This window comes from Anser cygnoides, chromosome 2 (genome assembly GCF_040182565.1).
Source record: "Anser cygnoides isolate HZ-2024a breed goose chromosome 2, Taihu_goose_T2T_genome, whole genome shotgun sequence".
In the NCBI taxonomy this organism is placed as follows: Eukaryota; Metazoa; Chordata; class Aves; order Anseriformes; family Anatidae; genus Anser; species Anser cygnoides.
Window position 1 is genome coordinate 122,413,608 of NC_089874.1, and position 17,215 is coordinate 122,430,822.

The window sequence follows — 17,215 nt, forward strand, 5'->3', positions numbered from 1 at the left end:
TCTGTGTTTCTCCCTAACCAGAAAAGAGAAACAGACTGATACAAATTTCTTTATGAATATTTTACTGTAAATGCATATTCCGTGTAACTGTGTCTGAGAACAGTATGGGAGAAACTAGAGTAAATAAAGTAATGTTTACATATAGCTCTGAAAACAGTGGCTTGCCTTCTGTAGCATGAGTGCTGATCTCTCGATATAATTGCAGTTTCAGTGAAAATATAATCATTTGCATTCAATCAAACAGTTTAGCCAACAGTTTTATTGTTCCATGGCAAGATAACTTTTACAAGAGGAGACTGATTAACTCAGGTAAATAAAGACTTTCCCACAGAGAGATTTGATTTTCTTGAGTGACTTGGAATTGTACTCTACGTTCTGCTCAGCACACATTTCTGAAATGCAGCCATAATATCTGTTTCACCTTATGTTCAGAAAATAGACTGTATTTTAATACTAATCTAAGTTTTTTTTTTTGTTTGTTTGTTTTTATTTTCGGTACAGCTTCATTTTTTATTATGTTACTATAAGCAGGCAGAGATGCAAAGGCTGCTGAGAGCTTGTGCATGTCAAGAACATTAAGGCACAATACATTGATTATGAGGTGAAAGGAGCATCTTATGCTTTATCAGTTTGTGAAACATCACACTGTCAAGATGTTCAGGAGGACCCAGGGGATGTGTCATCATTAAGAAGAGATGAGGGGTTCTGAATTATGAAGATATAAAGAAGAAGAGCATTTTTTAGGAAGTCCTCTGCCAATTATCTATGCAACACCTTAGCTTGAACTTCTCTTTAGTCATCTTTTTCTTTACCCAAGAGTTCATTCCAGTGAGGAAATGAAATAGATGAGAGACTGCTTTTTATACCTTTTGTAAAAGAGATGATGAGCAGGGCTGATCTCAGGATTGTTCATTTTTAAATTGTGTTGTCTTAATGGTAATATTAGAGGTATTGTAAGTGAAAAAGATTGAGATTTTTAGTATGATAACAAGCACAAGAGGTTTGGAAAGTTGTCGTATATTCAGTTCTGTGTCAATCCATTGTGATATAGTACTAGTATTAGTACCACTAGTGCTGATAAAATTCCAGAGGTGAAGAGTCTTGGAATAGAAAGTAATTGCTTTAAATTCTCCGAGCATCTGCAGCACTGAAAACTTTACATGTTAGAGAAGATAGCATTAATAAGCAGTTCCACTCACAGCAGATGTGCAGACCGTCCATATAATGTACATTTCCTGAATGCAGCAGTTTTGATGTTAGGGAGACAATATTTTATGCATTCATGTGGTCATATATTATGTGAGCTGCACTCTGCAAGTGGGCTTCAGGAAAAGTCATAGAAAGTTGATTGGTAAAATTTGGCATTTGGTGATTTCCAGAATAAAGATAAGCTCAGGTCAGGTCTAAAGCAATGGTTTCAAAACAAAACATGTAGTAAGTCACTCTGAAGGTCGGAAATCTCATTCTCTTTGGAGAAGGCTAACAAGCTACTAACCACCAAGCCAAATCAGAGAGTTTGAAAGTTGTCATCGCTAAGCGAGTTACTTGACTACTCCCGGTTCTTTTTCAGACAGGCCCCTCTTATGCCAGCTTTAATGAAACATAAATTCCAGATCCCTGTGAACGCTGCTGGTGGCTATGGATTCTGCCTAGATGCAGAAGGCCCATGTCAATTTTTTTCAGCAACTTGTGTACATGTGTAGATTATGGAGAAGCTTTGGCAAATCAAGCATAGGAACGGATTTATTCATCTTCTGTTTATTCCTCCATGTATGTTTGATGCAAGAGAAAAAAAGACAAAGGAGATTGTATTGGCAGAGAATATGGATAACTGTTCTCAAGTCACAAATGATGAAGTCATTCTGAGGGAGAATGGGACTTTACATCACTCTCTAAAAGTCTTCTACATTGCTACTTCCTCATTCTGTTTTTTGTTTTTCTTTTCATTCTCTGTTTAAAATAAGTTGAATATAATTGGAGTACCTAGTAAAAGATTTTTTCTCAAAGCAAAACCACAAACATGTTCCAATGTTGTCCATTCTGCAGTCAGTTAAAATGAGCTGGGTTCCTGTAGTGTGGTTTGTAGGGTGCTCTGTGGCATTGTGGGCTTTTGTGGGTAGCACACAAAATACAGTTCAACTTCAATGAACGCTGTTCAGTTAATAGATATTTCTAGGTTGGATCTTGTGTTGGGAAAGGTTTTTGGTATTAAGACATTTAGAAAATTCATAAGAAAAGAGAAAATATGCAGTAAATTCTCCTTTGACTTTGTTTTCAAATCATTCACTATCTGGCAAGCTTTTGCTAATGGAGTAAGAATAATCACAGATAACTAAATTTCAAATAGCATGGTTCTGCTTCACCAGAATAAGAAAACTGGAATAATATGTCCTAAAAACAGTGACGGCAATCCTCTAACAACACATAAGTTGTTAGTATTTTGAAAGAAGAAAAAAAACACTTTCCTTTTTCAGTTTTCTGAATTATATAACAAAATGTTGACTTTATGTTTTACCTTGCCCAATTTGCTATGCAGAGAAGTCACTGAAGGTTTGATTTTCACAATTTTGCTGCAAGCATTTTTCAGGCTCCAAACTAGTGGTTAAAAGAATTTCTGGAAAGATATTTTTATGATTGATCTCATTTCATTCCTTAAAGTCAACAAATGCTTATAATATGTCTCTGGATATATCTCTGTAATGTGAAATAAGATCTTTGGTTATATTGCTTAAGCGAAGAGAAAATATGGAGATTTCTTTCTATTTCTGAAGTTCTGTTTCATCTCCACCATTCATTTTAGCAGTATTATACTGATATCTCAAAGAAAATGGGTATACCATTGCACATCTGCTAAAAGTAAAATAGCACAGTAAAGCACTAGTCACTCCAAACGGAAGCTAATGTAGTTCAGTAGTATCAGGGAAAAAGGATTTTTTTTATGTGGCCGTGCATATGAAGTACAGAAGGTGACCTACCTACTCAAGACAAGCTATCTGATTTTCAGAAGTTACTGAAGAGTTTGGAATTTTCTGAAATTCCAGATATAGAAAAACAATATAGAAGTCACTGAACCCAGTATGTATTAGTAATCGGTCTCCTGTCTGATGACTGCCATCCTTATGAAGTAGCTGTCTAAGATAATATAATATTAAAAAAAACATTTTTTTCTTATTCTGGCATGAGCAGATTAAATGAATTTGCTGAACAGAAAGAAAATACTGAGAGTCTGGGTTAGCTCTGTTACCAAGCAGTAGAAGCATTCAAAGCAAATGTAGGAGAACAAGCAGTCACAGATGCTAAGAGGCTTTAAATCTGTTAACTACTGATTTATTTCCTGGAAAACTCCCAGCTGGTGTCTTAGTCTTTCTTCTGAAATGAAAATTAAAAACACAATTCTGCACATTAATTAAAATAAATCACCTTGCCCAAAATACCTTCTTTAAACATGCTGCCTCTTGGAGCAGAAGATAGGCAGATATGTGTCCTTGCTTTCTCTCCTGAAGCAGGAAAGAAAGCAGAAAAAAGAAAGCTCACCTGGGAAACACAGTAATGCAAAATTATCTTTATTTCCTTTCTGCTCTTTCCAGGGTCAGTCTTCAAAATGGGACATGGTTGGAGTGGATATGAGGTTCAGGGCTATGTCAGGAGTCTTTGTAAAAATTTGAATCTGCTCATAAACCCTCAGAGTGCTCAGGAACAGCAGAAGCTCAAATGATGCTTGACTTCACCAAGTGTGACACCCTGAAGGGTACCACATGCCAACCTGGCACAAGGAAATAAAATTCAAAGCTGGCACAAATATCAAACAACAAACATTCCTCATTAGGCAAAGTCTGCATCTTCCATAATACTACATCTGACTCATGAAATGACCTGAAAAAAAGAGTTCAGATGGAAGGATCCTTTCAGCTCCTGTGTTACTCAGCAGACTGACTGTGAGATGTGTATTTGCCTGCTGTTTTGTAGCTGAGCCCAGAAGAATCAGGGAACAGTCAGATGTGATGAGAAAAAGCTTCTATAACAAGGGGGAAAACAGATTTAGCTAAAGAAGATGAAGCAAAAAATCAGGGGAAAAACCATAAGTCAGGAAAACCAGAAAAGGTTTTCATTCAATCTCCACCTCCAAACAGGTGGAGGAAAACAAAAGGTGTGAAAAAAAAACAGTACTGTAAGAAAAAGAATCACATCTAATTTATTTCAGAACTAAACTATTCTACAGGTTATTTTGTCAGCACATTGCATTGTGGGCTGACACAAAATCATGAAATAGTTCTCTTTTATGTTAATCTCATTAGCAAATTATCCTATTATCACAGTATTGGTCACGGACTAAACATAGGTTTTTAATTTCCTTCCACTGTTAAGTTCCCTTTGCCATGCAGGATCAAGTGTTGTATCTGCAAATAATTCTTTCGGATTCAGGGCAAGATTTACAATCAACCACTTAAACAACTTTCTAATCTGTATTATCCATCTAAGACACGGTGTATTTTCACACACCTGGAATGGTTTTCTGCAGTTTCTGAGTTGCATTCTGGACTTTCAAATATTGCTATGAATACATGTCATCTACCAAAAAGAATGTCTGAAATCCATGAGCTGAGTTCAGTGAACTTTGCAGTTCCCTAGATTTTGGATTCAGTCCTAATGAATGATCTGACACATGAGCAGACTGAACATGACAAATTAGGTTAGAAAAATCTGAGAAACGAAGTTTAGTTTTCATTATTTAACTATCTGTGTATTAGCCAGCAGTTTTTGCAAATGGATCATATACAAGCTTTCCAAAATGTTTTCTTTTTCATGTAACATAGGAACACTTTAAGTACCAAAATTTAATAAATGAATTACTGCAATTAAAACAAGTAATTGTTGTGGTTTAACCCGGCTGGCAGCTAAACACCACACAGCCGTTCGCTCACCCTCCCCCCTCCCTCTCTGGGATGGGGGAGAGAAACGGGAAAGTGAAGCCTGTGAGTTGAGATAAAGACAGTTTATTAAGACAGGAAAATAATAATAACAATAATAATAATAATAGTGATAATGGTAATAGTATTAACAATAATAATGTGTAAGAAAACAAGTGATGCACAATGCAATTGCTCACCACCCGCTGACCGATGCCCAGCCTATTCCCGAGCAGCCGGCCCCCCCACCCCGGCCAGCCACCCCTATATATTGTTTAGCATGACGTCAGATGGTATGGAATACCCCTTTGGCCAGTTTGGGTCAGCTGTCCTGGGTCTGTCCCCTCCCAGCTCCTGCTGCACCCCCAGCCTGCTCGCTGGCAGGACAGAGCAAGAAGCCGAAAAGTCCTTGGCCTGGTGTAAACACTGCTCTGCAACAATTAAAACATCAGCATGTTATCAGTGCTCTTCTCATCCTAATCCAAAACATAGCACCCTACCAGCTACTATGAGCTACTTAACTCTGTCCTAACTGGAACCAGGACAGTAATTTGTTATAAGGAATGCAAAAGCATAGCCAAATATTTACTTTCTTTCTTCCTTTGTATTAATTTCTGCTTGCACACATATTTGGATTGTTGTGTTTTGTTTGTAAAATCTTATTCACATTATAATTATCTTCAAGAGAATGAATGTCTATTTGTCTATTTTTGTAAAACAGGATGTAAGCTCCTAGTTATCTTTAAATTCTTTGTTGTAATAATAACAAAGGCATTCATTAGTCTCTTCCATTGATACTGAAAATGGGTTGTTTTTATTTTGTTTAGCTCAACAGTGGAGAGTGCAGGTTAAAACAGATGGAGATTCCCCAGAACCACAGGATTGTAAAAGGACCCTTGTGATTTATGGCTCAAAGGGCAAAAGTGATAAGATCCTGCTTTCTCCACAAAGACCAGGACATGTGTGTTTTCTACCCAGAGCAACGGATGAATTCATTGTAAGTCATAAATATACAGTACTACACAGAGCTTCTCATGTCATTACTCTACAGCCAAAATACATGTGGAATTCTAGTTTTGTTGTTAAAATGACACATTTATTGCCAATGACAGAATGATGTAACTTTAGATCTTGGGTCGTCTTCTGCTTGTGGTTCGGTTCTACTACAGCCAGCTGCCATGTTCTCTTTGAATTTTCAGTATGTATCAGGGAAACAAACAATGCGTTTCATGTAATTTATTGCATTCATCAGCTTGTCTTTTTTTTTTTTTTTCCTGCATTGCAGTTGTTACAAAAGCAATATAAAACTATTTGAGAAAGCAGAAAATTAAGGATTGGACAGTATTCCTCTGGGACCTGAGTGGCTTTTTCTTTCCTTCGTTTCAGTCTTTCTAAAGCATTCTCCACTCTGCCCAAAAATGGTTCTGTCCCTGAGGCCAGCAGGCAGCAGATTTTCTGGATAATCATAAATCACAGGAGAATGCATATCAAAGTTCCATGGAGGCACTTGCACTGAGGCAACAGCATATACATGACCAATATTAAAATCACCCCTAATACAGACCTGACTACCTGTACACCTCATACACATCCTGCTGCTTTGAGAGTATTCATCTGAGGTGTCTTTTTAATGGTCAAATTCTGTCCTGGCTTGCTAGGTTACATCATTGTAAACTATGTTCATTGGCCTGAAGTGCAGCTTCTAGATAGACAGAAGAGAGAAATAGCTTGCAATTCAAGGCAGTTTTTTAAACCTCAGAAATGCTTTTCAACGGCTGCAATAAACATTCTGAAAACAAAGACAAAACTACATTTAGAAAATGTTGTCAAATATTAATCATAATGACCTGATCCAGGCTGATTTTTTAAAGTTTAAATAACAAGCTAAAGCAATTTAGGAACTTTGCAGTAATGAAAACATTGAGTAAATGAAAACATAAATGACACTTGTTAAAGAAAAGAAAGCTGCTACTTATTAGAAAACAGAGAGGAAACTCTGAGCAACAAAAGGCACTTCCTAATCCACTAACATAAACTGAAGAGGTCAATAGAGGCAGAGTCTATCATTGCATAAAGCAGACCTCTGCTACATGTTGGTAATTTCCCAAATGACATGTACTCTTTGTCGATTGCCTGATTTCACCGACTGAGTACCATGCTAGGAGAAGCTAGTATTGTCATGTGTCTGTCCTGGTTGTCCCCACTACTCTACTATCCTAGGTTCTCTACTATCCTATGTACCATAATACCATATGCATCATACTGAGGTTCCACCCTAACAGTTTTCTAAATGCTTCTTCATACTTTGGATTGGCTTTGGGTTCATGTCTGTATCTTTCTGACAGCTATCTGTGCCCCTGGTTTTGTTGCTTTCTTTGAAAATGTTAATACTATTTCAGTGTTGTTTACTGAGCGTGAAATTTTGTCTCTTTGCTTCAGTTCTTACAGTGTTTTCCAGTTTTTGTAGCACTCTAAGGAAGTCAAACTAGTAGGCCCTGAGGATCCTCAGATTCAGATATCATCATAAATTTCCTCTTATCTTCTCTAGGTGGTTCAGCTAATAAATCCAGTTTCTTTTTACTCTCTCTTTCTTTGTTCTTACTAAGGCTTTCGGAAGCTTTGCTCATGTTCTCCCACTGTAGCAGCAGGCTGGAGGCACGAGCATGATGTCACCAGTGAATTCACAGATGTTTCCAGTGTTTCAACTTTGAACAAAGTTTTTTTTGTGAATTCAACTTCCCAACAAGCAGCAGTAAATGAACTTTTAAACCTCCCCAAGATCCTGGTCTTAGACAAATGTTCTTAGTGCAGTAACAAGTACAACAGGTTATGTGCTATAAGCAGCTCATGCTTATTTTGAAACAGTAGGCTTATTTTTGATCTCAGAGATACATTTATTGCACACTGAGGACAGGAAGGCATGTAAATTCCTGATCTTCCAGGTGTTCTCACAGAAATGTATGCAGATGTACATCGTATTCAGAATGATTATTTGATCCAAAATATTTCAAATCAACTCCTGTGAAAGAACAGGTGTAGTTTAATTGCATGTAGCAAGAGCAAAAAATAGTTTGTTAGAAAAAACAGCAGCATGCTAGCACGTTGTTGGGTTTCAATGGTCTCACATAGCTGTAGTAGAGTGAGTGATCTGCTTAAATAAGAATAAATTTAATTAGAATACATCATTTATAATAAATAAAATGAGAAATAAGTAAGTTTGTCTATGTTATTGAACCATCTGGGAGTTCTAGCACTGAAGATAGCAAGGCAAGAAACCATGCCAGCTCCAATGAACAAACACATTGGAAAATAACTGGGAAAATGTAAGTAAACTGACAGTACAATAGTAGATTTTTTTTTCTTTTATATTTCAGTGATGATAAAAATCAATTGTTGATCTCTAATGGAATGAGCAAATTTGTAAAGTATATATATAACTTTCTCCTAGTCCTCAGCAGGTTTCTTGGTTGCTTACAGAGTAAGCTTGTCAGAGCATGCTTTTGGAGAGTCCTACTGTACTGTACACTTTCTGTTATACAGATAATTATAAAATGCAGAGTTACATTGACTGAGTGATCTTGGGATAAAGATCTTTAAAACTATTCTCCAAAACACTAGCACAGGTAGTATGAAATGAGTGACAGTACTGTAACCACAAAGCTCTGGCAGGTACAACTGTTCATAAATACACAACAAATATGGAATGTATTTTCAGTTAAAGACTATAAGGATGACAGAAAATTTTAGATTATGTAATGCTAATATGCTAGGTATTTTCCAAAGTGTGGGATGATGCTCCAGACAACAAGTAGTTGGATTTCTGGAGCTTCTGACAGCTGTTCAGGTGAATTTTAGGATGCTTTACCACACCCTTTACAATTAGAATCATTTATGCACAGATATATATATATTATAGAGACGTAATGAAGAATTTAATTTAAGCATGCACCTAAACAGTGAATTTTACAAAGCTTTAATTACATTAGGCTTGATGCCTTTGGACAAGTCCTGTGTGATTCAGAAAGGAAAAGGTTTAAAATATTATGAAATTCTCCTACCATTTTCATCAGTTACTTTCTCTGAGAGCTTCAAAACCCCAGTGGCTTTGCCAAGGCATCCTCTTAATTATAAGAACTATGCTCCTTCAGTCATGTAATGGAAAAACACTGTGTTATTTAGTATATGACAAATCAACGTCCAATTCAGCTCAGATTTCAAGTACTGAACATTACATAAAACCATTCAGAAGAAATAAATGTGGATAAATTAATCAGGAAACTTTAATCATAAATAAAAATGAGGTAAATAGTTTCCTCTTGCAAACATTCTGTAAATTTAAAAAGAGGATGTTCGTTGAATATGTACTTTGTGATGGATTATTTGTCTGCCTCTGCATTGAAGGTCATTTTGCATCAATTAATAGGCATTGATGGAAGGCAAAGCCAATTATGGGATCAAAGATAGGATATCATATTCCAAAGGGAAACTGACCATATTAAATTGCTCAGAAAGTGATTATGAGCATGATGTAATGACAATGTTATGTTACATTGATGAAACTAAAGAGAAAGTATAATAATAACTGTGGAAAAAATCCCAAACAAATAACATAAAAAGGGGAGAATGTAATATCTATTACATTCACTTGGAAATATTTGGTGTTTAATTCAACAGATTATGGACAGTATGATTGCTAGTTCTTCATGGCTCAAAGGCATGAAATTCATTGAAATTGTGGTTCTAGAAAAAGAAGGGAAAACAGTGACTCTTAAATAGTCAGTCCTGTATTCTTAAATTATTTTCCTATATCTGATCTGTCCATTTTCTACAATGACTATTGAACATGTCTTTATGAGAATTTAGAAGTCCAGAGAATTGCAAATTTGGGTAGCAGAAGACAAAGTAAAATGTGAGGTACAGCTTGCCCTGTTAAATAAAAATAACCAAATTCTGTAATGTTGCAGTTCAAACCACAGAGCTTTATTGAATGAGTGGTACATGGCATTTAGAATAGCTGTGTGATACAGTCATGAGATCTATCTGCAAGAAATAAAATCTGCAGGCAATCATTTTAAAAATCAGTAGTCTGGCTCTGAAAGAGCAGGAGCAATGATTTTATTGTGTGTGAGGGGACCATAGTTTAGACGGGTGAAGAAGCTGTGCACTCTTCTCTTGATGAACCTGGATAGTTCCCTTTAAGTTTAATAGGAGATGAATGCACATTTTTTAAGAGGAATTAGACCATTTACTGTGCCATAGCTAATGATATCATTTGCAGCATACACAGCATGAATGAAAAACTCTTGACAAGAAATTCTGCCCATGTATTTCCCTATTTATGGAGCAATGGTGGAGACCAAGTCAGGATGTGAGGATGTGGTAAATCCAAGAGGCATAACCCTCCTCACATGTGCATCACAGTCTGGGATGCCCTTAATTCTGTATACTTGACAGCATACAGGCAAGCAGGGCAGTCTAGGCTCAGAGGACAAATCTGGTGTCCTCGTTGATGTCAAGATACAATTGTGTGTCTATTTTACAAGCTGTGAAGTTACAGTTCAGGAACTGAGAGATTCCCTGCAGCCTTGGGGCTGCAGAACTGTCATAGAAACAGGCCCATGCTTCTGGTTTTACATAGCTGGTGGGTGGGAACTCTTCTCTGGTCCTTACAGAACAATGCCTTGAATCCTGATTTTTTTTTTTTTTGAATGACATGGCAACCTCTTTTGACACTTATTCAAGAAATTTAGACTGGAAGGCATCTTTTAAGTCATCAGGTGAAATTTCTTGCCACATTTCATAAGTTCTACTTCATAAACAGTTCAAGCTTCTGTAAAATGATTTTGGCAGGTTGCTGTTTTTTTAAATTAACAGTTCCTTTTCATACACTGCGGTTTTACCATTTTTTATCTGCATAACGTTTATTAATCAGGGTACCCAACTCTCTCCCCAAATGACAAAGACATGCTTTCTATACTGTTTTTCCCTAATAAGAATAAGTTTACTAATATTTACCTGCATGTATGTCTCCATTAAGCAAAGGCACAAGAACTATCTTTAAGCAAGGTAGGTCAGCACTGAACGGCTGTCAAGAGCAGAGCTAATAGCAGAATAAATTAAGTTGTTAGGAGCTCTGTGCTGTGTCTTAAGAGCCAGTCTGCTAGTTGTTCTAGAGCATGGTTCTGTAAGACTAACTTCAGAATCTTACTATGATGCTATTGGGTGCATAAAGGATTTATTTCCTGGCAACAGTCACCAAAGCTTTTGTTGTAGCTGGTCTGGGAAAATAAAATGCAATAGGTGGGAAGAACAAGGCTGCTGGCAAAGTTTTCTGTTTTGATCCTCAAAAATAATTGTTACATTTTTTAGAATAGTTCTGTTTTCTGTTTCACTTGAAATTCCCTTCCCACCAGATCTTTCTTCTTGTTGACCAGTGAAAGGCTGCAGCACCCTACTTCCTGGGGCTCAGAAGACTTATTGTGCAGTTGCTAATGCCATGCAGATCATTACAACTTGATGCAGTTTGATCGTCCCAATTCCCACAGCCCTAGGTTGGATGGTTTAATCACATCTCACAGAAGCCCACAGCCAGCAACGAGATACTGAATTTCTCATGTGTAGTATGGGAACAGGGCTATGCTGTTCTACAGAGTTATTTCTGTAACATTCATGATTCACATTTCTGCAGAAATATCCCTCCTCTTTTCCTCAGAAGTGGTTGTAAAGTAATTTCATGTTCTAATTCTAATCATTTTGCAAATGAGAATTTAGTTAAAATTTTTTTCTGCTCGTAGTAATTATCATTAATTTTAATACATAACGTGACTGCTGATATCAGAGCCTTTAATTGTAAGTTAATGTACTCCGGTAAGGTCATAGCTTTACATATTACCTTTTGTCTTATGTGCAGATATTACTAATTTTAATCTTGGCTCACCCTGATATTAAAGGGTCCCGCTCACATTGCTAGTAAGAGAACAGAAGGAAATAAAGAAGGCAACCTCACCCATGGTGAAGAGAAGGATGGATTGCCCTATCATACTCATCCAAGCCATAGAGCATCTCCATTGGTTGATGTTAAGTTAAGGGATTCTACACAGCTGGGGAAATCTCTGTGAGTAAAGTGCTCCTGACAGTACACTTTTCCTTATGATGTTTGTTGCAGGTTGAGACTGGAGATGTGGGAGATGTATACAAGATTCGGGTCAGCTGTGTTGATGTGCCAGGCTTTGAGGGCTGGCATTTGAAGTCTTTCCACTTAGAAGAGCTACATGCAAAACAAAAACTAAACTTTGACTGTAACTGCTGGCTCTCTATTAGCAAAGACGACAAGGAGCTTGTGAAAGAATTCCCTGCAGTCAATGAGGACCAGAAAACTTTACCAGGTGAGAATAGTGAAGAGATACGAACAGTCATAGAATCACAGAATCATAGAATGTCTTGGGTTGGAAGGGACCTCAAAGATCATCTAGTTCCAACCTCCCTGCGACATGCAGGGATGCCACCCACTAGATCAAGGTTGCTACAGGCCTCATCTAACCTGGCCTTGAATACCTCCAGGGATGGGACATCCCCAGCTTCTCTGGGCAACCTGTGCCAGTTCCTCACCACTCTCTGAGTGAAGAACCGTGCAAACTAACCTCTCAAAAAGAAATCAACAATACATATAGAATAGAGCACTTGGTCTGCATTTGATATCTTCAGTGGCTCTGTGGTAACTGTTTTCATACAAGCACTGCAAAAATGCTGACCATTTAAGAAGCTTTAATTTTCCAGTTAAGTGACAAATTGGGTTTCACAGTTGCTAAATCTTCTGCATGATTCTGTGTGCAAAAATGAAGAATATAATTATATTTTTTAAAGGTATAGCACATGTTCAAAGCTATGGAAATGATTTGTGGTAGATTTACTGTTGAATTACTCAGCTTATAATAGCTTAGTTACTAACAGGAGGAATTCTCATTGTAGAAAAAAAAGAAAAAGTTTTGTATTTGTTTTTCCCTAAGGCCCTTTTTTTTTTTTTTTTTTGACGTGCTGAGAGTTTTAGAATATATTCAGAAATGCCCTTGGAATGTGAAGGCCTGTGGAGACACTGCATTTATTCAGAAAATTGGGTAGTTACACATGAGATAAAAGTAATTGGAGATATGACTGCTTTTCTAAACTAAAGTTCCAGTAGTGCTAGTCCCTGACCATCTCAAACCTGTTCACAACTTTAAAAGAAATTATAGCATTAAGTTAATTAAATGTTAACTCAGCAGGACAGTATGTTAAAAATGACATTTGAAAAAATTTTGGCCATTCATTTTGTCTAAGTAGCAATACATCTGCAATTTAATGATCCTTCTCAACAGAAAATCCAAATCTGACTGTGTAGGTTGAGGGAAGAAAGTGTGTTTGTACAGGAGCAACACAGAGGCAAAGAAGTTTTACAGTTGCTGTCATGTGCCTTAAATTAATAAATGCATTTGGTAAATTTTTATACTTATATGTCACGCATCCAGCCTCTGCTAGTCTATTTTACATAAACTTTACATAGTAGTTTATTCGTTGACCTGTGATGGTTATTAACTATTGCAAAGATCATTCAGTTTCTAGCAGTCCCTGAACAAATTCAGATGAGTTCTTATTTTCAGGATCTTGTACAGTAAAATACAATTGGACAGAATTTGTCTGGATACTGGTAATTCTAAGCTACAGAAGTCTAAGTTGTCTGAGTACAATTTCACTTGAATTTCTAAGGAAGCTAATGGAAAGAATTTATTGAGCCTAGCTTCAAGACATCACATTCACAAAGAGTAAACCGACTATTTCAGATTTTTTGGTAGTTGCAGAAATAAAAAAAAACAGTAATATCACTAAATAACCTACATTGTTGTTTTCCTTTAAGTACATCTTTTATATCACTTTTTATTTTATTTTATTTTATTTTATTTTATTTTATTTTATTTTATTTTATTTTATTTTATTTTATTTTATTTTATTTTATTTTATTTTATTTTACTTTTGTTTTATTTTATTTATTTTATTTTATTTTATTTTATTTTATTTTATTTTATTTTATTTTATTTTATTTTATTTTATTTTATTTTATTTTATTTTATTTTATTTTATTTTATTTTTATGCAGTCCATAAATATGTTGTCTCTGTACATACTGGTGACTGCTGGGGAGCAGAAACCTTTGCAAATGTTTATATCACTCTTTATGGGACAAGAGGTGACACCGGTGTAAGGAAACTCCATACATCGTTAACACCAGGAAGAAAATTTCAAAGGAGTAAGGTAATGGCACAAAAATGCCATCTTACATGTTACTCTACTGCATCCCTAAATGCCTGATCAGACTACATCTTGTTACAGAAGAGCAAGAATATGGAAACAGTATTTGTCTTCCAGATATTCAGAGCAGACCAATACCACTGTTGTTTCCTTCCTGTACCAGTACATCCCCACACAATAATCAGGGCTCTGTGTGAGCACATACAGAACAGATTGCTGGGAGAACCTCTGTGATCACACCTCTTCTTTCTTCTATTCTGAATTTAGGTCATCAAAGAATTAAAAAATTTAGATACAAAATTAGTTACAGAAATTGCTGTGAGACTTTTGTATTCAGTGCTTTTTCTGTAACCTAGTATAAGCAATAACTGAATGTCTACTCAATAACTTTAGATGGGAGACAAGAATTCCACGTACAGTAGAGAATGCACATAAAAATGTTGCTTCTAGATGACCAATAACAATACAATTCTTCTAATGTGGTCAGCTTTCATAAGCTCACTGAGCATTTAAGTTTGAAAAAGCATATAATCTTATTTTTTGCTCACTATCAAGATATACATTATCAAGGAGAGTACTACATTTCTGTGAAATAATTTCATTGAATAATTACCACAGCACTGGATTTGGTACATACTGGGGGAATTTCTAAAATTGATTTTCCATACATCTCAGGACTATATATATTTACAGAAGATAGCACTTTTCAATAATTATTTTACCTCCATGAACAGATTTATTTCCTAAAATGTCCTAATTAAAAAAGTTCAGGATTTTGGCTTACAATCTGGCTGTCAAGTCCTGACTATTGTTAAAAAGAAAATGGGTATTTTTGTCATACAGAAGTACTTTTAACGTTAGCAACTGAAAAGCTACTTCTCCAGTATTTTATTTTAAAAGTAGCACAGATAACACATAGGACTTTGGTGAGACCTGCATTTTTTAGAGATCAGTTTGCCAATAACTTCTTTTAGTTGCCCATTCAGCAGGTTTAGTAAGTTCCTACTACTGAGTTAATGTTTTATTGGGATGATGGTGTTAATTATAATCAAAGAATCAGAATCATAGAATTTCCCAAGTTGGAAGGGACCCATAAGGATCATCGTTTCCAACTCCTGGCTCCACACAGGTCTACCCAAAAATTCAGACCATATGACTAAGAGCATAGTCTAAATGCTTCTTAAACTCCAACAGGCTTGGTGGCGTGACTATGTCCCTGGGGAGCCTGCTCCAGTGAGTGATCACCCTCTCAGTGAAGAACCTCTTCCTGATATCCAGCCTGAACCTCTCTTGTCACAGCTGGACTCCATTCCCTCGGGTTCTATCACTGGTCACTAAAGAGAATAGATTGGTGCCTACCCCTCCACTCCCCCTCGTGAGGAAGCTGTAGGCTGTGATGAGGTCTCCCCTCAGCTTCCTCTTTTCCAGGCTGAACAGATGAAGTGACCTCAGCTGCTCCTCGTATGTCTTCCACTCTAGGCCCTTCACCATCTTTGTAGCTCTTCTCTGGACAGTCTCCAATAGTTTCACATCTTTGAAATCATAGATAGTGTTGTTTAAACTCCAGTTGTTCATAACCTTGTTGACCTTTATAAGCTACCATCAAGACCATCTGGCCCTAGGCTGGACCTGGCTTTCTTATAAAACAAGAAAGAATTTAGTGGGGCATGTAATTTCCTTTTTTTTTTTTTTTTTTTCCCCTCTTTTTCCTTACTGTGTCTTTTCCATTCTGCTCCTATCCCTGGTATTTTGCTCAAATTTCTTCACATTTTTCCCATTCATCATAATCTCCTTTCTTTTGCTTACTTGTCCAATTTTCTGTTTCTGCACTAATTTCTATTTTGCAAGAAAAACAAAAATATAGGCTTTTCTAACTGTTGGAGAGGAATTTAGGAAGCCATCTGGTAGTGAACACTCTTTCTAGATTTCTAATTTTTCTTTAGGACTATTAATATAAGTAAAATCTGAATGATCTATAAAATATAAATTTGCCTGATACATTTTAGAAACTTGAAGTGCCCTGAAAGAAATTTGATTAAAACCAAAATCTTGTCATAACTGTTTGCCTGTCAGAAGGTATATACATTTTAATGTGATGTGCAATGATTGAAGAAATACAAATTGTCCAAAGATCAGAAGAAGTTATGTCATTAAAGATAAACAGGATTCAATGTTAGATGTAATCAGTGTGTGCTTTCTTAGATTCAGAGGGGAGATGTTATGTTAAATGTTACTAAAAATATGTATATGTATATATCCTCAGCAAAATCCAGGCTAAGCTTTCCCTTGACTTCAAGCATATTTGAGTCCAAACTTTTTTTTACTAAGTATTTCCCTTTTTTTGCAGGTGGATTCATTTTTGGTGGAAGCTGTTTCTCTCAGTCATTTGCAAAAAGTGGTTATAGGGCATGATGGAGAAGGATATGGGGCTGGCATGTACCTCAAGATGATAACAGTCAGGGAATCACAAGACTCAGACAAAGAATGGGTCTTCCCATGGTGGAACTGGCTTGATACTCATCTGGGATCATGTGAGACTGTTTGCGAGATAGTTACAGTTGGTAAGCTCTTCTGCAAAACTGGTCTGCCTCTCTACATATTTTTGAATTTGGCTATAGACCTTTCAGATCTCTATATTGTCTTTCTTTTATTGCAAATGTGATTTTTCAGTTTGATTTTTTTATTATAGAAAGACTGCATCTAGTAATGTCAAAGTGAATAAAATTCTGTTCTGTAAGTATGTTTTGTATGAAACTCTCACCTTCTGAATTAGATTTAGCACATTGCAATGAAAGATTTAAAGCAGGTAAAAGTTTTAGATGAATGCCTTATGGGGATAAATAGCTTAAGTTTTATGCATTAATTTTCAGGTCACTTAGGATCTAATTTGAAATCCAGAGAAAAATTACTCTAGTTAAATGAGCTTAGTACCCATGGTATTATTCCACTGTGCAAAGAAACAGTGCCATTTTTCTATGCTCAGTTTATACTCATTTCAAGTTTACTACACCAAAAGTTGTGCAAATC

The 17,215-nt window shown here is 36.2% G+C and overlaps 1 protein-coding gene across 1 annotated transcript in view; it reads left to right on the forward strand.

Moving 5' to 3' along the window:
* Positions 1 to 17,215, forward strand: part of RP1 (RP1 axonemal microtubule associated) — a 221,968-nt gene that overhangs the window by 129,065 nt on the left and 75,688 nt on the right. The window contains 4 exon segments of the mRNA XM_048072444.2: positions 5,735 to 5,904; positions 12,073 to 12,292; positions 14,037 to 14,191; positions 16,536 to 16,749. Of these exon segments, the coding sequence (XP_047928401.2) occupies positions 5,735 to 5,904; positions 12,073 to 12,292; positions 14,037 to 14,191; positions 16,536 to 16,749 (759 nt within the window).